This window comes from Culex pipiens, chromosome 3, assembly GCF_016801865.2.
Source record: "Culex pipiens pallens isolate TS chromosome 3, TS_CPP_V2, whole genome shotgun sequence".
Lineage (NCBI taxonomy): Eukaryota > Metazoa > Arthropoda > Insecta > Diptera > Culicidae > Culex > Culex pipiens.
The window spans coordinates 142,426,858-142,452,380 of record NC_068939.1 but is presented as its reverse complement, the minus strand read 5'-3'; the positions used below and the strand labels follow the sequence as shown (position 1 = coordinate 142,452,380).

Sequence of the window (25,523 nt, the reverse complement as noted above, 5' to 3'; positions counted from 1 at the left end):
ATACAGATAAATCTGTATCATACTGATTTTTCGATCCCAAAAATCACAAAATTTGTATATACAGATTTTTTTTAAATGGCTAAATATAAAAATTCAACAGTTTTATAATTGGATAATGCTTTCATATGATTGAAAAATTTAAATCGGCTGTTGATAATTTTAGAAAATCGTTTATGGCTTCGAATTTGACAGGATACAGATTAAATACAGATTTATTATTAAGAAAATACAGATCTCTTACACAGAAAAAAAAATCATGGTAATATTACATCTGGGAAGGGGTACATCTTTTATGTCAGAAAAAAGGTGTAATTTTACCTCTGGAAATGTGTAATTTTACCACTTTTCTGATGTAACGTCACTTTTTCAGTCTAAATTGAGGTAAAATTACATCATAATAGTGGTAATATTCAACCTTCCAAAATTACAGCTTCCAAATTTACATTATTTTTTTCTGTGTATAAAATAATCTGGCATCGTTGGTGGCAGTAGTTGTCCATAGCTCACTCGTTGCTGCACGCACACACACATAAAAAAAACAAGTTTTTACACAAAAAGTTAGTATTTATGCGTGGAAATGTAATTTTTTGCACAGTCTAGAACAATTCATTTGCTTAAATGTAGTCAAAATAGTGTTTAAAGAGGATTATACGAGTCAGTCACACTCTTTTTTCACGTCTTTCATTCTCCAGCAGCCGACCGGCACGAGTCAGGCGACAGTGGTTGAACAGAAATAGTAGGCTTACAGTCACAAGCTAGCAGTGAACCGATTTTTTGGTTTGCTTCATGTGTACGCTGGGTTGGAAACTTTTTGTAGGCCTGGAAATATCATTAAAAAATTATCAGTCGAAAACAAATTGTAACTTTAGGCCATAGTAGTCTTGCAATAATTAATTAAAAAAATAAATATCTCACTTTTTGAAATTTATTTTATTTGTTCGTCGAAATCAAACAAACATTCGAAATATTTTAAAATGAAACCTAACATGCCTAAAATGATATTGAAAAAAAGTGTGTTGAAAATGAGGTTGAAAACTGTTTTCAGTTGTTTGCACTTTTGTTTCCATAAAAAATTGAAGGATTTGAAAAAAGCCCCTTTGATCTTTCAGGAGAACTTTCGAAGAGATGACATAAACTTTTTTCCAAATATTTGCTATGGCTCAATGTAAACAACAAAAATCAAGGACTGTTAAATAAGTTAAATGTGACTTTTCCAAATGTTTTGTTCCATGTAAAAAATAACTTAAATAATCATTCAAATGCATTTTTCTATTATCTTTTGGAAAGATAACAAAGAAATAAATTCTATACTCATTCATATTAAATAGAAATAATTGATCAATTCGTATTATTTTTAATTTACTAGGAAGTGGAAAAGCTTACGTTTAATCGTGAATGATCAAAATTCTCAATTCCGACTTTTGACTCGCATAAAGCATTGAACACCCCTGCCTAAGAGCGAAGCAAACTCCACCACAGCAGCAAACCATTGCAGCCGGAATTGTCGGTTGCTCTCGTGGCTAGGACAAATAATTCACACGCTCGTTTGACCACCGTGCTACTACCAACCGAGCACTCTGGTCGGTCCGGGAGTTGCTTTCGTAATTAATTGGCCAATAATCTCTAATGTGGCAAAGTACAACGCCAAAGAATTGATACGCAAACACCGCACCGGTGATTTCCACCGGCAAGGAGTTGTCGAAGCGGGGAAGAGAGAAGCAAGTTTAATTGAATTACAGTGGAAAACAAAAGACTTGTTGAACAAACGCACATGTTTGAATAAACGCGCGGTTCGTCGCTGGCGACGCCACCACCATGCGTTGAAGTCTCCTCGCAGACGGGGGCACGCGAATGGGTTAGCCTTCTTGTGTGTGTGCCTTATTTTCATTCATGCAAAGTTCACGCCAAGCCCGGAGAGTTGAAGCGCGATCTCCTCCCCTCTTTTAGGGAGGAGGTCCCCCCCCCTCTAAAGTGAGCTAAACATTAAGGTTGGAGCGTGTGGAATAAAATAAAATTTGATTGTTCTGGGGGTAATTTAGTTGGAATTTTTCAGTACATCGCCCGTTACGATGGCTCGTCGTGTGTGTGTGACTTTATGGAAAAGGGATTAACTTTAATTCTCTCTCTGTTGAAGTCTTGAACATTGGAAAAAAACAACGCTTCAACCTGAGTGAATTAAGGGCAATGGATATTGTGTCTGAGGGGTACAATATGCCTTTTTGGCCCCGAGATGGACATGGTCCAACTGGCGACGACGGTCTAAATCGACGAGACACAACGGGGGAACAAACCGGGCAAAGAGCACAGTGATTGTGATTGTTTGTTTGCGTTGAGGATGCGTTGCGTTACGGAGAATGCAGAATGCAAGAAGGACCAAGTCGCAAGACAAACTCAGACGAGTCAATGGAAATTGTTATTGCGGGAAATTGCGATTGCGCGATGAGGCAGGTCAATTTGGGCGACCGGTGAAACCAATTAAGCACAATTCAAATTCCTGGACTAATTTTGAAGTGGTTGTGGATCAACATGAATGATTCAAGAAGAGGATTTCCTTTTTCAACTGTTGATAGTTTTTTTTTCATCTTCCTTTATGCTAATTGAAATAAACTTTGATTATTTTCCTTAATAATTATAAATATTCTTCTTTTCAGCTAATAGCTTTTTATTTTTTGCTGATAACTCTTAGAATATAATTCTAGGATGAGGTTAATGCAAATATTTTCCAAACTTTATTTTCCTTGGCTCCTATTGTTTATTCTCCTTCAAAAATGGCCCGAAAAATCAAAGAGCACATTTTTTTTAGAAGACTTCAATTACTTTAATGAAAATAAAAGCCTTATCAACTGAAAACAATCTAGAATGCATTTTTTGCATTGACGATAATGTTCAGCATGTTATTTTTTTAATTTTTTTTAATGAAATTCCGACGCACAGCACCGCAAAAACTATTAGTGTGTAACAAAAATGACTTTTTGGCGGGCATTAAGGAGCTGGTTTCGATGGGCGTACTGAGGCCAAATCTTAAATACAGTCATCCCTCATATTCGGAACAGTTTACAGATCGTCCAATGTTCAAAAAATCATAGAAAATCGATAATCGAACTTAATGTTTCGCCTACGCCTTCATTTGAAAGCTTTTCTTGCGATCTTTCGATTGCTGTATCGAACAACTGCAAATTTTAACTCTTATATCAAGTTTTTGAAGAAAAAAATTGACCCTTCAAGAGAGTGTCCAAATAGAGATCCTAAAAATAGTAGGGTCGACAGAAAAGATGCGTTTGGCATGCTATTGACAAATTATCACAAAAGTGTTCCGAATTTGTGGATGTTCCGAATATGTGGGATGACTGTATGAGTTTTATTGGACGTAATAGAATCTAGCGCACCGCCCTTGAATATTAAATGAGATTTAACCCGTAAAAAAAATGAGATACTTTGGATATGCGTTTCTTCTTCTCAGACTTTATCAGCTTTTAGTGGTGAACAATTTTGAAAAGACTGAAGGAAATATTTTTTGGATTATTTATAAAAGTAATATGAAAAACGAAAAATTTCAAAACTATTTCGTGTCAAAAAATAAATTAAAAAAGATGAGTTTTTTTTAAAGAGTGTTACTCTTGTTTTTCTGAGAAGTATGAAGCACAACCTACAACTTTGCGGAAGATACCAAATGGATTAGAAAGTCAATTCTAAAGATACTGATTTTGAATATTTTAATGGCCGTTCATGGTCACCCGCGACAGACACGGACGACGAAACGCAAAAAGAAACTTTTTCAAAACTTTTTTTCGTAAAATCGCGATAACTTGTGATGTTTACTAGCAAATTCCTTATGTTTATGCATCATTTTTTGTAATTGTCTCCTCTAAAACTTTGTAGAATATTGTTACACCCTAAGAAAACAGCCCTGCAAAGCTACAAAAACACGAAATTTTGAAATGAAAATTTTTGTTCTAAATGAAAAATTACCCTTTTCTTAACCGGTAGATTCGAATAGAACATTACTACTGTGTTAAATTTTGGTAGAGTTTTTATAGTAGTTTATGAGTTGCTTACAACATTTTTTGCAATCCCGAAAAACACATCTTGAATGGAATTTTATGCCAAACATTCATGTGTTTAGTCAATTCACCGCTCAAAACAAAAAAATATTGAAAAATGTTACTATTCGAAACTAGTGTTGAAAAGTTCAACTTTTCAGCACCCTATTCAGTGTTGAAAAGTAGAACTTTTTAGCACTGGTATTGAAAGGTATTAATTTTCCATTCAGTTATTTTTGGTAGGGAAAAGTACGCCGTTTCGTTTCTCCAGAAAAACAGGAAAAATTGACAGTTCACAGCGGAATTGCAAAAATACTTTTTAAGTGTTTTTTTCGATGAAAAATACGTTTTTTCGGAATTTCGAGTACGCCATCAAATCGGGCGTCCAATTTTACAAAGTTTCGAAAAAAACGAAACTATTGGCACTACGCCCCCCGGGGCATGGCCTTCCTCTAACGTGGGATTTCTGCTCCAGCGCCTCTGACGAGACAGGAGAAACCGGGACCGACGTTTTACTTCACCATCCGATAGAAGCTCAGTGGATAAGGCGGGAATCGAACCCGCGTCTCATAGCATCATCGGGATCGGCAGCCGAAGCCGCTACCCCTGCGCCACGAGACCCACAAAGTTTCTTCGACACCAAATTTCTATCTCATTCTGCAAATTATTGTAAAAAAACCGCTTTTTTCGCATGTTCCGAGACGACCTATCAAAAAACGGATCACGAATCCGTGATCAGGGAAAAAAGTTACCCCTTAGGACAAAGTTTCACGCAAATTAAGGAGGGGTCGGGGCAACTTTTCCCGATTTCGTGTGAGTTGGTAGAGATTTACCCTTATACATTAAAATTCGGTTATTTGAAGGCTACGTGGTTTATGCACGACCCCCATGCTTGTTGAATTGAGATTTTGAACATTTTCTGTTATTTGGTTCAACTGAATTTTCAAAAACAGAAATTGCTCAAAATTGAAAATATTAGTTTCGCTTTATCGAGCGAAAGGCATACACCCATAACTGGGCATCGGCATACTAAAAAAAAAATAAAAAAAAAAAAAGTACCGGTACTGAGACTCGAACCAACTTTGGGTTAACTATTTTAAAGTTTATTATGGAATTGATTGTAAAAGTTTCAATTGATTTTATAAAAATAAAAATCGTGATATAAATATGTGTTGCACTTGGTTTGGCACTTAGTAACAAATCGAAATCTAAAATATTTAAAATGTCACAATCAAACAACTCAGACAAATCCTTGCAGCTCTCCAAATGACCAAAATCTCCCTAGATCTTGTCCCAGTCATTGCCGATACCGATCTCTTTATGAGGACCTCGCAGCTCAAATCAGCTCGATGGCGGCCGGTCCGATATCGATCGCGACTTTTTAATGCACTTTTCCCCACAAATCTGTCCGCCTGTCTCGCTATCGCCTTTTAGGACCGCAAGTCAATAACTGTCAAAGTGTGTCCAATAAACACGCGAACCCGCTCTGACTGGGGCTAAAAATTACATCCATCTCGATCGAGAGGGGCCTGGTAGCGATTGTGATCTCCCCAACAGAGATCGATGTTTAGGGCGAGATTTGAAACTTACCTCAAGACCTGGTTCGTGCACACGATCACCGACTGTTGGTTCGAGTCCTGGCCGTCGCGCACTTGCAGCACCACGTGCACCCAGATGAAGTCGTTCTGGCGACGCTGCATCCGGACCAGCAGGATGCACGACCGGTCCTGCTCGGATTGGGTGACTGGAAGTGGACATTTTTTGGAGGAAAGAGAAAATTGTTGTCAAATTATCGAATCACCCCATTTGTTACAGCACAATCACTGACTGACAGTAAAAAAGTGAAAAAAAGTAAAAAGTGTCGTACTATTTTTCATTTTCCAATTTAATTTTAGCAAATTTTACGCTCAAACAAAACCAAAACAATTCCCGCAGGATTCGATAACTTTTTATCGCTCATATCTGTCCAACCGTTGATTTCCGTGACAGTAATGATCACTCGTCAAATTGTTCAATAACACACACAAAAAAAAACTCTGACAGATACTCACTCAGTCGATGTTTGCTCTGCGCTTCCCGCGTCGATTCCCAGTGCAGCAGCTGGTACCAGGAGATGCCCTGCAACTCGCTCCGGCTGTACCCGAGGTGGAACTCCCCACTGGAAAAAGAAGAAGAAAAAAAAGTGTTCGATTCTTAGTGTTGTTGTCCAAGGAAAAAAAATGGAAACAGGTCCCCACCCTAAAAGTACACACACGGTTCGGATCGATATTGTCTTCTTATCGCACGGGAATCTTGGCCTTGCCCAACCCAGATTGCTGGAATTTTTGAAGATAATAATGATTTTGTCGACGGAACAGAGATGGGAAAATGTTTTCTCAGAAAATTATTTAAATCTTAAAAAACAAATCTAATTTTGAAAAGGTTTGTGTCTAGGCTAGTAAAAAAAAAAAAATCTGAAATAGAATATCATCTTACACAGAAAAATTCATCAGAGAATGCTGTCAGATTTTGAGTCAAAAAACGCATTTTTTAAGGTAAAATTACTCAAAACAGAGTTTTTTTTAGGTTTTGGTTCAACCAACCAAATTTTTAACCTTCCAAAATTCAACTGGCAATTAGTGCGTCCATCCCGGAAATTCCCAGCTTTTTTCCAAAACCAGGAATTCCCGTATCCCTGGAATTTTTAATATTTTATCCCGAGAATTTCCGAAATTTAAAAAAAAATCAAATTGTGGTCTCGAAATTTAGATTTGGTTGTGGAAATAGATGGACAGTTAATGGACAGTTGTATTTTGCATAGGTATATCAGCTTTAATTTGCCTTATTAGGAAAAAATCTGCTTTAAGAATATTGTTTTAAATTTTATATATTTAGATTTAAAACTTGTAATCTTACAGACAAAATCTAACTAATCCTTTTTCAGATGACACTATAATAATAATAATAATAATAATAATAATAATAATAATAATAATAATAATAATAATAATAATAATAATAATAATAATAATAATAATAATAATAATAATAATAATAATAATAATAATAATAATAATAATAATAATAATAATAATAATAATAATAATAATAATAATAATAATAATAATAATAATAATAATAATAATAATAATAATAATAAATAATAATAATAATAATAATAATAATAATAATAATAATAATAATAATAATAATAATAATAATAATAATAATAATAATAATAATAATAATAATAATAATAATAATAATAATAATAATAATAATAATAATAATAATAATAATAATAATAATAATAATAATAATAATAATAATAATAATAATAATAATAATAAATAATAATAATAATAATAATAATAATAATAATAATAATAATAATAATAATAATAATAATAATAATAATAATAATAATAATAATAATAATAATAATAATAATAATAATAATAATAATAATAATAATAATAATAATAATAATAATAATAATAATAATAATAATAATAATAATAATAATAATAATAATAATAATAATAATAATAATAATAATAATAATAATAATAATAATAATAATAATAATAATAATAATAATAATAATAATAATAATAATAATAATAATAATAATAATAATAATAATAATAATAATAATAATAATAATAATAATAATAATAATAATAATAATAATAATAATAATAATAATAATATAATAATAATAATAATAATAATAATAATAATAATAATAATAATAATAATAATAATAATAATAATAATAATAATAATAATAATAATAATAATAATAATAATAATAATAATAATAATAATAATAATAATAATAATAATAATAATAATAATAATAATAATAATAATAATAATAATAATAATAATAATAATAATAATAATAATAATAATAATAATAATAATAATAATAATAATAAATAATAATAATAATAATAATAATAATAATAATAATAATAATAATAATAATAATAATAATAATAATAATAATAATAATAATAATAATAATAATAATAATAATAATAATAATAATAATAATAATAATAATAATAATAATAATAATAATAATAATAATAATAATAATAATAATAATAATAATAATAATAATAATAATAATAATAATAATAATAATAATAATAATAATAATAATAATAATAATAATAATAATAATAATAATAATAATAATAATAATAATAATAATAATAATAATAATATAATAATAATAATAATAATAATAATAATAATAATAATAATAATAATAATAATAATAATAATAATAATAATAATAATAATAATAATAATAATAATAATAATAATAATAATAATAATAATATAATAATAATAATAATAATAATAATAATAATAATAATAATAATAATAATAATAATAATAATAATAATAATAATAATAATAATAATAATAATAATAATAATAATAATAATAATAATAATAATAATAATAATAATAATAATAATAATAATAATAATAATAATAATAATAATAATAATAATAATAATAATAATAATAATAATAATAATAATAATAATAATAATAATAATAATAATAATAATAATAATAATAATAATAATAATAATAATAATAATAATAATAATAATAATAATAATAATAATAATAATAATAATAATAATAATATAATAATAATAATAATAATAATAATAATAATAATAATAATAATAATAATAATAATAATATAATAATAATAATAATAATAATAATAATAATAATAATAATAATAATAATAATAATAATAATAATAATAATAATAATAATAATAATAATAATAATAATAATAATAATAATAATAATAATAATAATAATAATAATAATAATAATAATAATAATAATAATAATAATAATAATAATAATAATAATAATAATAATAATAATAATAATAATAATAATAATAATAATAATAATAATAATAATAATATAATAATAATAATAATAATAATAATAATAATAATAATAATAATAATAATAATAATAATAATAATAATAATAATAATAATAATAATAATATAATAATAATAATAATAATAATAATAATAATAATAATAATAATAATAATAATAATAATAATAATAATAATAATAATAATAATAATAATAATAATAATAATAATAATAATAATAATAATAATAATAATAATAATAATAATAATAATAATAATAATAATAATAATAATAATAATAATAATAATAATAATAATACTGTGGGTATTATACTTACGTATATTTAGAATCAAAGATTTAAAAAAAAATATCATATTTAATCATTTTTCAAAAAAACATCACCATATTGGGCAAATCAGGAAAAATATAACGAATTAATGCAGTTGTTCATGTCAATTTTCACGCATAATGTTTTGATCTTTGATTGATTTCTGTTAAAACAGGAACCAAACAACAAAATTAGTACTCGTATTTTCAAATTCATTGCTCCAAATTCTCCTGTACCTATTCAAACTGTGGTTCCAATTTTCCCCATTTGGTTTTAGTGACTTAACAATAATCTGTAAAGAATGTTTTAAATCAAACTTGAAATTGTACACTTTTTTGAAATTTACATTGACAGGTATACAACAAATAAAAAAAGGAAAAAAATATGAATGCCAAATTACATTGGATTACAAATTGTGGTTCATTTCAAATCCAAGACACACCAAAGAACAAAAACCATTTTTATTTAATTTTAAGCTTTCTAAATACTGCTGTGATTTAAGTGTAGATTATCACAATTCAATGGTATTGTGTAATTCTTTGGTTTTAAGCTTAAAAACATAAAAAATATAATAACAAAAACATTGATTTTATTTGTGTTTCATTTCCGTTTCTCGGAAAATTCAAAACCCGGGAAAATTGGACTGACAATAACAAACAAAAATATCAGATCTTATATCATCAAAATTCATGTGACATACAAAAACATTAAAATTACAATAAAATACAACTTTTTTGGCGGCACAGATAGGAATTAAACATTAGTGTTTATAAACAAACAAAAAAACGGGAATTCTAAGACATTTTATTTTTTTTACGGTAGCTTAACTATGTTCATAACTTAGACATTTTATGATACCGTAAAACGGGGAGACTTTGATAGGTTTGAGATTTTTCCGCAATATGATGAATACAAATTAAATACGTACGGAATGGTAGTAAATCATACTGAAAGTAGTAGAGAAGTGTTCAAAGTACCTCAAGAAGAACTTTTCATAAAATTTTGAAATGTTTGAAAAGTCAGTTAATTATAATTAAGAAAGTGTTGATGAATAGCAATATTTAAATCTTCTCAAAGAGTCATGTTTTTCTCAACGAACATGATTTTGAATCGGAAAACGGATTGCATTTTTGGATTCTTTGGACAATTTTCTGCTAAGAGAAGGTAAAATAAGTTTGTAAATAATAAATATTATGAGTTTTTGAAACAGTAATCGAAAAAATCCCTTGTTTTATAAGCATTTTCAGTTGAACAAATTTCATATGAAATGTGAAAACTTTTGATGTTTGCTTCTAATTCAGTTTGAAATGCAATATTAATCGATAATTTCATAACTAAAACTAGTTTCAAAGAATTTCAGGCAAATTTCAAACTTTTGAACCATTTTTCCTAAAATTTATATGTTTTTTAATAAAAAGCTTATAAACTTAGTTAACTTAGTTTAAACATTGATTTTTTCCTTGAAAACTATATTAGCAACCTTAGTAATGGTACATTTAACGTAAAAATAAAGTTTGAACACCTAAAATCTGATTTGAACAAGAAAAACGGAATTCAAACTAAGAATTTTTAACGTAACTATTTTTTTAAACACTATTGAAATAACTTTTTTTCAAAAATGGTGTATGGATCTCATGTGGGCTACACCAGTACATGTTTTAAAAATAATAGTCTTAAGAAAAACCTTACCAGTTGGCAAATATTCCAAAAATAAATTGAAATTCAATCAAAGTCACCCCGGTTTATGGTACTTTTTAGATGGATTAAGAACGGTCTTTTATAAACAATCTCATCTCAGAATTATGTGCATGAGTATTAAATATTTATCTGCGTAACGGATAATTTTTATCCATTATAAAATTGTGATTTTTGCGAAAACCGTTGAAAAACTAAATCAACACTCTAAACACTGCATTTCAGCTAAGACCACCCACCCTAATCACCAAACAAAAAAAATTAAGGGGTTACATACATTTAGAAAATACCGAAATTTCATATTACGGAAAATTTATCAATCCACTCAAAACATGATTTCCTTTCACTCCTCAAAGTTTCATGTAGATATTTCATGATTAAAGTAAGGTAATAGGTGATTTAAGTTTGATATTTTTCAATGCGCAAAGCGAACTGTCAAACTTTCTGAGCGTTTTTCTCGAAACACCGAGTTGATTTACGGGCGTCACGATATCTCAAGATTGGATGAACCAAATTGGATGAAATTTTTTTATATAGAGAACATAAAAATATTTTTATCTTTTTTTGAAAATCGGCCTTCGCCATGCACACGGAACCAGTTTAACAAGTCTGCACCAAAAATTTTAGCCGATTTGGTCAAAGCAGTGTTGAGATATCGTGGCACCCGTTTTTTTAAACTGCTAACTTGAAATAGCTATATCTCGGCAATGATACAACCAAATGTCTTGATATTTATTTTGTTATTAGTTAAAAAAGATATTATTGTTCCCTGAAACAGATTTAAAAATAGTTAAGATGTGTGCTCAAACCAACCCTTGAATTTTTTGCCGATTTACATGTAGTAACCCCTTAACTCAATTAAAAAAAATCTAACATATAAAAATGATTTGATCAAACTAAGAAACGCAAAGGCTAATAAGTTTGATTTCTTAAAAAAACAAATGAACTGCAAAATGTCAAACAAACGGGATTTCACTGTACTGTTACCTCCACTTCTGGCTCGATACTCATCGTTTGGTCAGGTTTTGCCGCCCTTTCTGAGCAGAAGATAAAGAGTGGAGACCAACCTCGGTGACTAAATCCGTCCTCCGGCAATCGATTGATCCGGAAAGATTTCACTGTTTGGACCCACCCTCGCACGGGGTGTACCCCATTTGGCATAATGGACATTTGGCATAACGGGTTTTCAAGATGGACGTTTGGCATAATGGACGTTTGGCATAATGGACGTTTGGCATAATTCGTTCAAAACCCATCAAGGACGTTTGGCATAATTTTTGCTAGCTATTTTGTTCCTTTTTTTTAAGCAGATAACTTTACTTTAAAAATGATTTTTGTTTTCAAGAAATCTAGTATCTTTGTCATTTTCTCCCAATAGATGTATATTTTTTTCCTTTTTTTCTTAATAAAGCTTGAAAATGCAATTTTTCATAAATATAAAATGCATTTTTTCATAAATATATAATATTGAGATTTGTCTTCTTTTGAAATATTTTGCAGCTAATTTTTTGTATTCAATTATTCCTTTTCTTATTTTAAATTCAACCTAACAAAGTGATGTAAGTTTTGCAATTTTTTCTTCTTTAATATTCATCCTTAATAAGGGATGTACATTTATTCTTTCTTTAAATATTTGACAAATGAGTTATGAAATTTTCCCTTCTTTTATTTTAAATTCAACTTTTAGAAGGGAAAATCTCTAAAAACAATACTTTTTGAATATTTGACAATTAACTTCGATTATGAAATTTTTTATAACATTTATATTTATTTATATAAAATTCAACTTATGGAAGGAAAAGTAAATTTAAAGATTCACATTTTGACACTCTTTAAATGTTTGACTATCGCAAAATTTTATGTTTTTCACCTACCTCTCTTAAAAATAACATATAATCAGCATTTTTTTTTTTGGGCAGTTGTCCCTTCTTTAAGATTAGTATTGAATAAATAAAAGAAGGGAAAATTCCATAAACAACTTTATTGCAAAAATTAAACCAACAGAGAAAAAATGTGCAGAAATTATATAAATGTTTAAAGACAACATCTATAAGAGAATTTCCCTTCTTCAAGTTAAATATAAAAAATGATGGGAAAATTGAATGAAAAAACTTAATTGCAAAATATTTAAAGAAAAGCAACATCGACATCCATTCACCCAAAATACAGGATCGAGAGTATAATTCCATCAAAATTTATAGAGAGCTCAATGCTAAACTCCATAGAATAATGGTACCAACTCACACCTGCAAAACAATTAATTTAATTAATTAATTGAAACAGTAAATCTGCAACATACATCGAAATCTGACTACTCTTGTGTCACCAAGCTGCTGTGGCCAAGGCAGTTTAGTCATTGAGTTAGTCTATTAAAGGTCTCTGGTTCAGTTCCCGTAGAGAACACTTTTTGTTTTGAAGGATGAACTTTTTCTTGAAAATGGACTCGAGGGCATAATTCTCTCGGTCATCTAGAACTGTGTTCTCTGTGTCTGTGAATCTTTCCGCTAGTCTCGTGTCGGATGAGTGCTGCCCAGTTTTGGGGTTTCTTTAGATTAAATTCGAAAAAGAAGGGAAAAATGAGAATTTATTTAGAGATTTCCTTCTTCAAGTAAAATTTTGATCAAAAGAAGGGAAAATTGCATTATAAAAGCTCAATTGTCGAAAATTTGAAGTGGTTTTTCTCATCATGAATTTCATATAAAATTGAAAATTTCATTTAAAAAATTACTGCTAATTATATTGAAAGGGGAAAAATCTTAAGCTAACAAGAGATATTTTCTTCTTTATACTAATTATTTAATAAAAATATCAAAATTTCATTGAAAAGATTTATTGTGAATTATTCAAAAAGGAAAGAATTGACTATTGGGGAAAAAATATAGAGATACCTAATTTTTTATAGAAAAAAATGATAATCTCTTAAAGTAATATAAAAAAGGCAAAAAATATACATTTTCGTTCGTGAAAATGACAAATACTTAACAAAAAAAAAAAAATAAGCTAGTAATAATTATGTCAAACGTCCATTATGCCAAACGTCCTTGATGGTTTTTGAACGAATTATGCCAAACGTCCATTATGCCAAATGTCCATTATGCCAAACGATGATGTCTTGGACCAATTATGCCAAACGTCCATTATGACAAACGTCCATCTTGAAAACCCGTTATGCCAAATGTCCATTATGCCAAATGGGGTACACCCCCTCGCACGTGTGGGGAATGTGGATTCACTTTTCATAAGGACGAATTTCTTCAAATTAATTTCAATTCTGACTTCAATATCTACGAATTCGACTAAATTTCTAATAATTTTCACAAAATAAATATTGCAAATGCCCTTTTACATTGTTACCCCCGGCCACATACGACCCGTATGAAGATGTTTATTATTTCCTTTCGATTTTCTGCATTAAAATTCAATAATCCTTCCCCAAAAGACCGCGCCACGGAGGGGAGTTGTTTGCGAAAGATCGAACCAGCTGGATGTGACCCCCGGGCGGTAGCAGCGGTGGAATTTTCGAGGGAGGATGCACTGCAAGCACCGTCGTGTGTAGAATCAGGTATCTTTTGAGTCCGAAGCGTGGCGGAATCGATCTCGATCTGGTTGAAGCTGGTACCTACATGATACCAATTGATTTTACTTGGATTACGAATGCCTAGGGCGAAGTGATGGTGAATGGTGATGGAAAACTTGTATTCGTTCATTGCAAAATGAAGATTGTTTGGTTTATTTGATAATATTCCAATTTATTCTCCTCACCAGATCTTTTTTTTTAATTTCAAAATAATAAAAAAATGAAATGCTAAGCGAACGTGATATGCGCCAACTGCGATGGAAACCCAACGGCCAACTTTCGAAGCATTACACGGAATAATCAACAGCGAATGCTGACGACGTCTAAGCCTGACATAGAATTAAAAAAAAATTCTTCAACAAAGATAGGAACTTTTCAGTAAAGCTGACTTACAATCAAAATTCTGCAGTTTAGAGTGTACTTACACGTTTTATATCGACAATATTTCCTTGTAAGATCTCAATTGAGAATTTATGACCCCCGTGCCATCGCGGCATGGGTTTGGTGGCCAATGGGCTCAAAAAATGCTAATGAGCCAAGGCTGGAATTACAATCTTAAGCGAAACAATTCAATTAACCCACATGTGTATGTGTGTGTGTGCTGAAAAGCCACAATCACACACGCGGATCTAAACTCCAAACAAATCCTCCCACCAGACAATCCCCGTTGCGTTCTAGGTGTTCAACCCCAAAAACCCTTATTGCCAGCCTAGCGATCCAACTGCAGACCTCGGATGGTTGGCATGTTTTGCAATATGTGTGTGTGTAAGTGTCCAACATACACCATAAACAACATAAAATTTGTGATCATCGACGCCGAAGCTGCTGCCGTCGTTGAGCGCGTCTGCGAGCTCGCTTGAACCTCGGCGGCGTACATCCCAGGTATCGACGACAGCGGCTGTTCCGCGACAAGTATCGGCACACATGGGTTACCACCTCCTCGCCGCCCCTCAACCAAACCTCTCTGAAATCTTGGCGGCGCATTATAAATATTAAGCATATTGTGTCCATTGGGCAAGAAAAGTGAGAATTCCACAAACGTTATGCTGTATGTGGTTGTTGCTGCTGCTGGCATAGATATGCTGAGCCGTTCTCTGGGAAATTGCAAAACTTTTTCTGATCAAGCTCAAATTTTGTTGGGCTATTCTGCCCTTGGTCGTATATACGTACCATATGCAAAAGCGGAGCACCAAAAGCGAGGAAGCCACACATTTCTTCCTTTCCTGGAGATTCAGAAATGTATTGCTGTTTGAACATTTATGCTCAAACTCAATTCATTCAACTCCTCATCTCTGCGGTTAACTTCTCGCAGTTGGTCTGGCCGTTTACACCCTTACCAAAAATCATGATTTTTTGAGTTCCAAATCCCACTTTTCATACGATTTTTTGTGTTCAGGTACTACAACCATAAAAATGGTTACATGGGTTGAACTGAAAAAATCGTATGAAAAGTGGGATTCGGAACTCAAAAAGTCATGATTTTTGGCAAGGTGTAGAGAAGAAGGATCTTGGAAGTAATCACCCTGACATTCTCCAAGATGCTTTTGATAGGATGGCTGTGCTAGTGTTAGATCAGACCAGATCAGATCAGATATCGGGGTTGCCAAGTTGCCTGATAGATCTGGGAATGCCAGATATTTCAAGTGTCAGCCAGTATAAAGATTTAACATTCTCTGTTATAGATTCTTACAAATGTTATCAGGTCTTTCTAATTGAAAAATCTAGAGAAAAATTATTAAAATTTAAATGTATTTTTTTCCTTTTTGAGCCCAAAAAACAATAAAACCATCTTAATCCGACAAACTTTTGAATTCAATCATAACTTCCTTCCCCTCTCCCATTCATATTGTTAGATTTTGGAATGCTAGATTTTTCCCAATTTTTTTTCGGCGATTTTTTTTTCAATTTTTGAACCCAGGCCTAGGATCTTCCCGAGAAAATCAGGGGGACGAAAATTTTTTTTTTTAATAACTTCTAATTTGTCAAGAAATAGTTTTCATTATCAATTTCATTTCTGGAGTTTTTTTTAAATGGTCCTATAAACCAAATTTTGAATTATTGCTTTTTGGGTGTTTTTAGAACCGCCTTGAGTCAGGGGTATTCAAAAACACCCAAAAAGCAAAAAATGATAATTTGGTTTTTAGGACATTTTCAAAAAAACTCCAGATTTCAGCTGTGTGTTGCTTCATAATCCATTTTGGAACAATTATTTCTATTTGCGTGAAACTTTGCCCTAAAGAAAAATCCTGGTCACGGATCCGGGGTCCGTTTTTCTCAATATCTCGTGACGGAGAGGCAGTACGACCCCTTTTATTTTTGAAAATTTATAATAGACGTGTTTTTCAATGGTAATGTCCCTAAATTAAAAAAACGTATTTTTCATTTTAAAACAAGTGCAAAAATAGTTATAACCGCAGCCATTTTCGTTACTCAACTGTAAAAAATCCTATAAATTTCTTTATTAAGAAAAGCAAAATTGTGAGAACTGTCATACGACGAGAAATTGAATGTAATCTTTGAATCTATAACTTCGTAGAATTGTCTGCTCTAGAAAAATGTCCATGCCAAGTTATGAAAAACGTGACTTTTTTAAATGAAAAACTATGTATAAATTGAAAAAATACCATTCTGAGTTATTACAGATTCGAAAAGTAAATTAAATTTCGCTTTTAATGACACATCCCACAATTTTAGAGAGTTGAGTCATAAAAATTGGCTGAGGTTTTAAAACATTTTTTTTCTTATGTAAGGCCGTTGCAAATATTTTTCAAAGTTTATGTCACCTCGCCCTTCAAAGTTGGCCTGAATAATCAGGGAGCAAAAATTATCTTTTCGAAAAACTTCAAAATTTTAATGAAAATTAAAATTAATCAACCGAAAACCAGTTATATGCATTTTCCCGCGTTTATAATCATTGGGGTGGGTACGTTTTTCAAAAAGTTCTCGAATCAAGTTTTAGTATGGTTCCCCTTGTAGGGCATGCCCATAGGGACTTTCATGCCAAATATCAGCTCATTTGGTTGTAAACTGGCTGCGCGCATCAGGGTTAAAGTTTACATGGGAATTACTATGGGAAATTGGAACTTTTTGTTCAAACGCTCCTACAGGACTGGGAAAATCACGCGCCAACTTCTGGTATGGTCAGGCTTATGGGGAATGGTCTGGAGAACACTTTTCCCGAAGAGAGCATATGGATTCGTTGTCCTTAGACCTGGCGCATCGGCAAACAATCGGATGTCTCCGGAATCAACGGTTTTCCCTCGAAAAGCATCAAATTTTCCTTAGCATGCTATGATAGTTTGATGAACACCGCGACGCCATATATCAGACAGCCACCACGTGGTTGAAATATTTGCAAAAAAAATACAAATTTGCTATGCAAAGATTTTGAATTCGACTAAATAATATCAGGATTACTCGAAATGATCATTTTCTAGTTAAAAGAAGGTTTGCAATTAAATATTCCAGCCGTTTCTCACCCACGTGGTAGCTGTCTGACATATGGCGTCGCGGTGTTCATCAAGCTTTCATAGCATACTAAGGAAAATTTAATGCTTTTTGAGGGAAAACCGTTGATTCCGGAGACATCGGATTGTTTGCCGATGCGCCAGGTCCAGGGACAACGAATCCATATGCTCTCTTCGGGAAAAGTGTTCTCAAGACCATTCCCCATAGGCCTGACCATACCAGAAGTTGGCGCGTGATTTTCCCAGACCTATAGGAGCGTTTGAACAAAAAGTTCCAATTTCCCATAGTAATTCCCATGTAAACTTTAACCCTGATGCGCGCAGCCAGTTTACAATCAAATGAGCTGATATTTGGCATGAAAGTCCCTATGGGCATGCCCTACAAGGGGAACCATACTAAAACTTGATCCGAGAACATTTTGAAAAACGTACCCACGCTAATAATCATATTCAGCATGTTTGAACTCATTTAACATTTTAATTTTTCATGAAATTCCAATGTACAGTCCCACGAAAGGTTTTTTTTTTGTGAAAAAAAAAAAATCCGTCAATACCTCGATGTTTTCAAAACTAATGATTGGAAAGCATCTGTAAGCCTGTAAAATGCAAAATTGCAATCAAAAAGTACTCTAGTGGAATTTTGATAAAGTGCACCGTTTTCAAGTTAAATCCATTTTTAGGTGACTTTTTTTGAAAATAGTCGCAGTTTTTATTTTTTTTTAAATTAGTGCACATGTTTACCCACCTTTGAAAAAAAATTAGAAAAGCTGAGAAAATTCTTTATGTTTTGCATTTTTGAACTTTGCTGATAGGACCCTTAGTTGCTGAGATATTGCCCACCCAAACAACACACCATTTTCTTATGTCGATATCTTAGCGACTAATGGTCCGATTTTCAATGTGAAATGAAACTTTCGTGAAATTTTCCGATCATTTCGAAAAAAATATTTTCAAAATTTTTAAACCAAGACTAACATTTTAAAAGAGCGTAATATCGAATATTTGGCCCTTTTAAAATGTTAGTTTTAATTTAAAAAAAATGAAAATATTTCTTCCGAAAAGATCGGAAAATTTCACGAATATTTCATATTTTAACATTGAAAATCGGACCATTAGTTGCTAAGATATCGACATTAGAAAATGATGTGTTGTTTGGGTGGGACGTAGAAAACATAAATTTTCCTGTTTTTAAACCTTTGCATGACAATATCTCAGCAACTAAGAGTCGTATCAAAAAAGTTCAAAAGTGCAAAATATAGAGAATTTTCCTAGCGTTTCAAAAATATTTTTTTCAAAAGTGGCCAAACATGTGCACTAATTTAAAAAAATGAAAAACTTCGATTTTTTTCAAAAATGTCACCTAAAAATGGATTTAACTTGAAAACGGTGCACTTTATTAAAATTTCACTAAAGTACTTTTTGTATGCCAATTTGATTTTACATCGAAAAATGAAGTTCAAAAATTTTTGCGGCCAATTTTTCGATTTTTTGAAGTATTGATTGATTCAAAAATTCATAACTTGTTCAGAGATTTTTTGCACAACCTGGAAATTTCTGAAAAGTTGGCATTTGATGTCCTCTAAAACATATCAAATAATAAAAATAAAAATAGTGTTTTTTTGCAAATCAAGTTTTAGTGACAAAAAGTTAAATAAAAAATCACCAATTTTTTTTTACCGTGTATCATATTTTTCCTGCAACTTTGCCGAAGACACAAAATCGATCAAAAAATTCCTTCAAAAGATACAGATTTTTGAATTTTCATACATCATTTTTGTATGGCCAGCTGCCAAATTTGTATGGAAAATTATATGGACAAACTAATGATGCAAAATGGCTTCTTTGGGCATACCGAAGGCACCAAAAAAGTTTCAGTCGGATTAAAAAATACAAAAAAAATCGAATGACCGAAATCTAAGAGAACTGCTCACGTCCTTAAATTTTTTCAACTTGCGATATCTCAAAAACTGTTGTTCTGATTTTCAATGTTGAAAATTGAAAATATTGCAAATTTTTTACTATTTTTAATAAAAATTGTTACGAAATTATTTAATCAACAATAACTTTTTGGAAGGACTGAAATCTCTTAATTTTGACATTTGCAAATGTTGGGCTAAATTTGTAAAGATCATAAAACTTACAAAAATGTCAGTTTTTAACATTGGGTTGATTCAATAGTTTCTAAAATATCGCAAGTTAAAAGTTGAGAGCTTGTTGAGAAAAACTCATTTTTCAAAATATAAAAAAAACAGAAAAATTTAATAGTTTGTAAACTATGTGCTAAGAACCTGCAGTCCGATAGAAAAGTCTAGATTGGAAAATTGTATGAAATTATTTTTTGCAGGATTGCTTTTCCTTCGTAAAGTATTTCGCATTTTTTCAAATATTTAGAACTCTGGTACCAGATTTCGCACCATCTTGAACGCCAGCGTATTTTTGTCCTCTACATTATTTTATTATTATTTTTATTTTTTTTTATCAAAAAATATCAAAAAATTAAAAAAAATATTCTTTTTAAGAATTCAACTTTTAGTGCTCAAAATCAAATAATCAAATGAAATCAAACAAAAAAAAGGAAAAAAATCCGTGTATCCACTTTTTCTGAAAAGTTTCAGTCATGCCGAAGACACCAAATCGAACAGAAAATTTATTCTCAAGACAAAAATTTTCGAATATTATAATGCCAAATTTCTTTAGCCATTGTATGGAAAACTTATGATGCAAAATGGCTTCTTTTAACATAGGGAATGCATGGACAAAGTTTCTTTCGAATCAAAAAATACAAAGCAAAGTCGATGTGTAGTGTTACTAACATCACAATAATATCACAATCGAGTTTTTTTTTCAAAAAACAAAAGTTGTTTTGAGTTACTGTTTAAATCTTTTAGAAATTTCCAATTACATAGCAAAAATATTCAAATTGAATTTCAGAAATACTTGGATTTGTGTATTTTTTTTTTCAATTTTTTAAACTATTTGCAACAATATATATGTCAAATTTGCGATGATTTGAAAGCCATAGCATAAACGTGAAATTGGAGTATTTTGTTTCGAAAATACGTTAATTTGTGAATGTTTCGAATATAGTAAAAAACTTAAACTGTATATCAAATATAAAATTGAAATAGTTCTTTGTTGGCGAAAACTTGATGAAAATAACGATGAACCCCAGCGCAAACCCCAGAGAATCGCTCTCCCGAGAGTGCAGACAGCATCCTAGCTGGCCAAACCATGCTGCAAATCCAACCAGCCAGCCAGCCAGCGCGCTTCTCTGCGCGGGGACCTCTCGCAGAGTGGGGGAGCATAAAATGTTGGCAAAATACGATCGTCTGGCCGAGCCGTTGTGTCACTGCGAGGTACTGTTTAACCTATTCAGTGACCTCCTTATTAGAGTTGGGAACCTCGCCCCATTTGCGAGTCGCCGAGCTTCCCTGGTCCAGGACTGTTTTTGATGGGAGTTTTTTTTTCTGTCGGGTTCAGCAGCTCAGTTGCGCGCTATGTTTCGATTGACCGGAAAGTTTAATTGAAGATTGGAAAAGTCACTCTGGTTGTGCGATACTTTGTTGCAAAGAGTAGGGAACTCTCTTTCTAGTTTCAATTTAATGAAATTGAAGCCTTATAAAACATTAGGCAAGGCTAATTTTCAGCTCAAATTTCGATGACCACTTTTTCCTAGACATAGCCGTGGGAAACGACCACAGCGCGCTCGCAACACGCTCATTAGCCGATCGCAGGTCCCACTTGGGCAATCTAATCTATATCACCATATTCCTAAAAGCACTGCAACACTACACTTTTTCTCTCAATCGCAGATCTTGTCCATCATATAAACAGCAAAAAACGTTAGTGTCCTAATCTTAATACGTCGTCCCTTCATCTTGAAAAAAACGGGCATCAAACTCAAGCCAAGGGGGAACCGAAAACCGGCCTGATTTTATGGACAACTATAACTCTGCTCTAACGCTAGTTGCGCCAGTTGGCTCCTTAATAGCGGCGACCTCTCTTCGTAGAATGGCCAGGCACCGTCGTCGCGCGGATTGAATGGTCATCTTTGTCTTATGACTCTTGCTGTGGGAGACCAGGGGGGGCTTGCGTAACGCTTGATTTGAAACGACCTGGTTTATGATGAGACCTGGTCCGCCGAGTTTCTCATGAATAATTGATCTTTCATTCAAATTTCACGGGATTTTGCTAAATTGGCACTCAGCGTGGCCAGCAGCGTGCGACCCAGCATGGCACTGTAACTAAACTTCGAGTTGACCGTTGGATAGTTTGGACTCACTTTCTATCGACGTGCACAATCTTCATGTCCATCGAGTGGATCGTGGTGAACACGTTCGTGGCCCCCTGGACGACGCACTCCCGCGTCTCGGGCATCGCGATCGGCGTGCAGGTCGCGATGAACACCGGCTCGTTCCGGCTGCACAGGGGCAGGTACGACAGGTAGTGACCCTGGACGAGGACGACCTGCAATAAACACGGAGAGAAGTGGTTAAAAAGCGTTCAGTCTTCTAAGTTTAAACAGTAGCAACCATAACATCATAAATGCATTTTACGTTTCTCACCTTCTGATCCCCGAACCGCATCTGCCGGCGCGCGTTCCGGCTGACGTTCATCCGGCACAGGAACATCCGCTGCTCACCGTCCAGCTGGGTACCGTGCGTTCCGTGATGGTGGTGCCCGTGGTGCAGCGCCGACGCACTCGTTTGGTGCTGCGGAACGCCCCGGCCTAGCTCGGCCTGGATCGCGCCGTGGTCCTGCTTGTCGATGATGTCGTACACCGAGTCACCATGGATCAGCAGGTCCTCCTGAAATGGGGAAGAAAAAGTAGAAGGTCGTTCATTAATTGCTACAAAATTGGAACATCTTTACATATTTTTAAGAACTTCCTCTTTTTCACAAACAAAAACAAAAAATGCTTGTCAAAACATTGATATTTTACTGTTTTCAACAATCGCAAAAACCAACATCGATCCAACTATCTTTCCCCTTGCAAACATTTCCCCAAGCTGTCATTCAATCAACAACCTCCTCCCGTCAACCAGTCTCCCCCCTCCCACAGAGCTGTCATGAGAAATTACAGAAAATCCATCACATTAGATCACCTGCAAGACCCTCCCCTTTCGGGGTGGTCCCAGCAACTCATCAACCTTAATCCAAACTCTCTTCGCCGGCAAGTGTGGTGAGTCGGGAGGTGACCGAACTGGGGAGGGGGGCTCATCATCGAGCACATGCCTCTGTGCTGTTGCGAACAGGCATTGGGGCGAAATGAAGCTAAAAAAAAATCAACGTCATTTGCTGTGCCATTTCATGCGGCAATTCCCACCACCCCTCTTCGGTTTCGCTGAATTGCACTGGCACACACCGACTGGGGTAAAAAGCTCTGGCAAGCGAAACCAACCGTGTGGGCTCCACCTTGTTTTTCAAAAGGTTTTTTTGTGTGTTATTGTGGCAGTAAACATCACCACTATCCGGGGGGCTCCCACACAGAGAAAAAAGAGTTTCCAAAAACGTGAAAAAGCGTTCATGAATATGGGAACCACGAACAAAGTGTTCAAATCCCATGGTACGTTTTTGAAAATCGTACCATGCAATTTGAACACTTTGTTCGTGGTTCCCATTTTCATGAACGCTTGTTCACGATTTTGGGAACTCTTTTTTCTCCGTGCAGAGAGGTTAGGTTATTTTTTGGTTTCAAGAAAAGTTTCAAACTTAAAAATTCTTAGAACTGAAGGTTTTCTTTTTTGGGTAATTTTTAGCCTAATTAACACATAACTTAAATTATAAACACGGGTAAACAAACTGGATTTAAAATTCATTCATTTAATTAAAAAAAAAAAGTTATTTTGAAAACTAATCTTAAATTGTTGTTATGATTTTTTTTGTCAATTTCGCACAATTTGCGAGAATTTCAAAATTGGTAGTTCTTCATTATGAGAATTTCAAAATTGGTAGTTTTTCATATTCAGCACATTTTTTAATCGTATAAGGCTTTTAAATTTTCGTAAAGATTTTAGACTGCCCTGACCTACTGGACAAACTTTGAATGTTTTGAATGTAGCAGATTTGGAAACAAAAATCAAAATTAATTTTATGATTTGGTGATCCGTTTTGTATGTCAAGAGATGTTGAACTTTTTTGAAACTTTTGAATAACACAAAAGCCACATTACCTGTGAAACCATGATCCAAAAACAAATTTTAAGCCTTTTCCAATGTTTTTGTTTTTAAGATATTCTATTGATATAAATTTTGATGATACAAGCCACGGTGGGTAAGAAGGGGATTATTATGCAACTTGCATGCACCTCGGAAATTCTTTCTGGAGGTTGTTGGGGGAACTATTCTGAGTCAGAAAAATTAACTCCCAAAATATTCTGTCGGTGAAAACTGATTTTATCTCGATTTGAAGTTTAAAAACCTAATATATCACCTAAAAACTCAAAAATACGTCTAAAAACTCGGTCTATCTCTGGACAAAGATGTACATTTTCATCTAGATATCAATTTTTAGTTCACAAATTATATTCCTGACATAGTACACCTTAAATCGATCCATTACTTGAGTCCCAGCGTCATCAGGAGGTGTAAAATAATGTTATTTCTAAAAAAATATTTTCAATTTGCTCTTTTAAATAAATTGTCATGTCTGAAATCAAAAACTAATGTTGTAGCATTGTTGCAAACGAAATGAAGAACAATTTTGCAGAAAAAAGTATGACATTTTATCCATTAACAGTAAAGTAATGTCTATTTTTGTGGGAAAATTTCTGCCAATTTTCAAAATTCTTCTATATTTTACCCATTCCTGTTATAAACAGCTACTATGATCATACTCAGGAGGATGTAACAAAAAATGTAATTTGGAAGCTGGTTACGGTGGGAATACTGAGCTAAAATTCCAAATGTGAGCTTGATTGAACTTAACAGGAGCTGGCGTTTTGCATTTGAATTTTGAATGAGATTTAACCCGTAGAAATCACTTTTTTCAAAAATGTAGATTTTTTAGTCACTTTGGTCACTGAAGCTTTTATTTGTTGTGTAGGACAGATCCTTGCGGATGTTTTGACCTATATAACATTGAAGTTTTGATCAAAATGAAATGGCGCGACGCTTATCTTTTCTGCTGAGACGTTTTTCTAAAAAAAAAATTTTTTTTGAAGGCCTGTACAGAGCTCCAGAGTGCTTCAATTCAATGTTCTATGTACCAAACCATCTGCAAGGATCTGTCCTACACGCCAATGATGTTGAAAATGAACGCTTCAGTGGCCAAAAATACTAAAAAATCTACATTTTTGGAAAAAGTTATTTCTACGAGTTAAATCTCATTCAAAATTCAAATGCAAAACACCAGCTCCTGTTAAGTTCAATGAAGCTCATATTTGGAATTTCAGCTCAGTATGCCCACCGTAACCAGCCCCTGAATGATCGCCAAAATATAATTTTTGTTACATCCCCCTGAGTATGATCATAGTTGCTGTTTATAACAGGAATGAGTTAA

The 25,523-nt window shown here is 32.2% G+C and overlaps 1 protein-coding gene across 2 annotated transcripts in view; it reads right to left on the bottom strand.

Moving 5' to 3' along the window:
• Nucleotides 1-25,523, bottom strand: part of LOC120420950 (uncharacterized) — a 107,828-nt gene that overhangs the window by 13,656 nt on the left and 68,649 nt on the right. For both annotated transcript variants that reach the window (XM_039584085.2, XM_052710323.1), the window contains 4 exons: nt 22,589-22,831; nt 22,306-22,490; nt 6,092-6,198; nt 5,631-5,784 (listed from right to left, as the gene is read on the bottom strand). In XM_039584085.2, the coding sequence (XP_039440019.1) occupies nt 5,631-5,784; nt 6,092-6,198; nt 22,306-22,490; nt 22,589-22,831 (689 nt within the window). The remainder of the gene's footprint in view (nt 1-5,630; nt 5,785-6,091; nt 6,199-22,305; nt 22,491-22,588; nt 22,832-25,523) is intronic.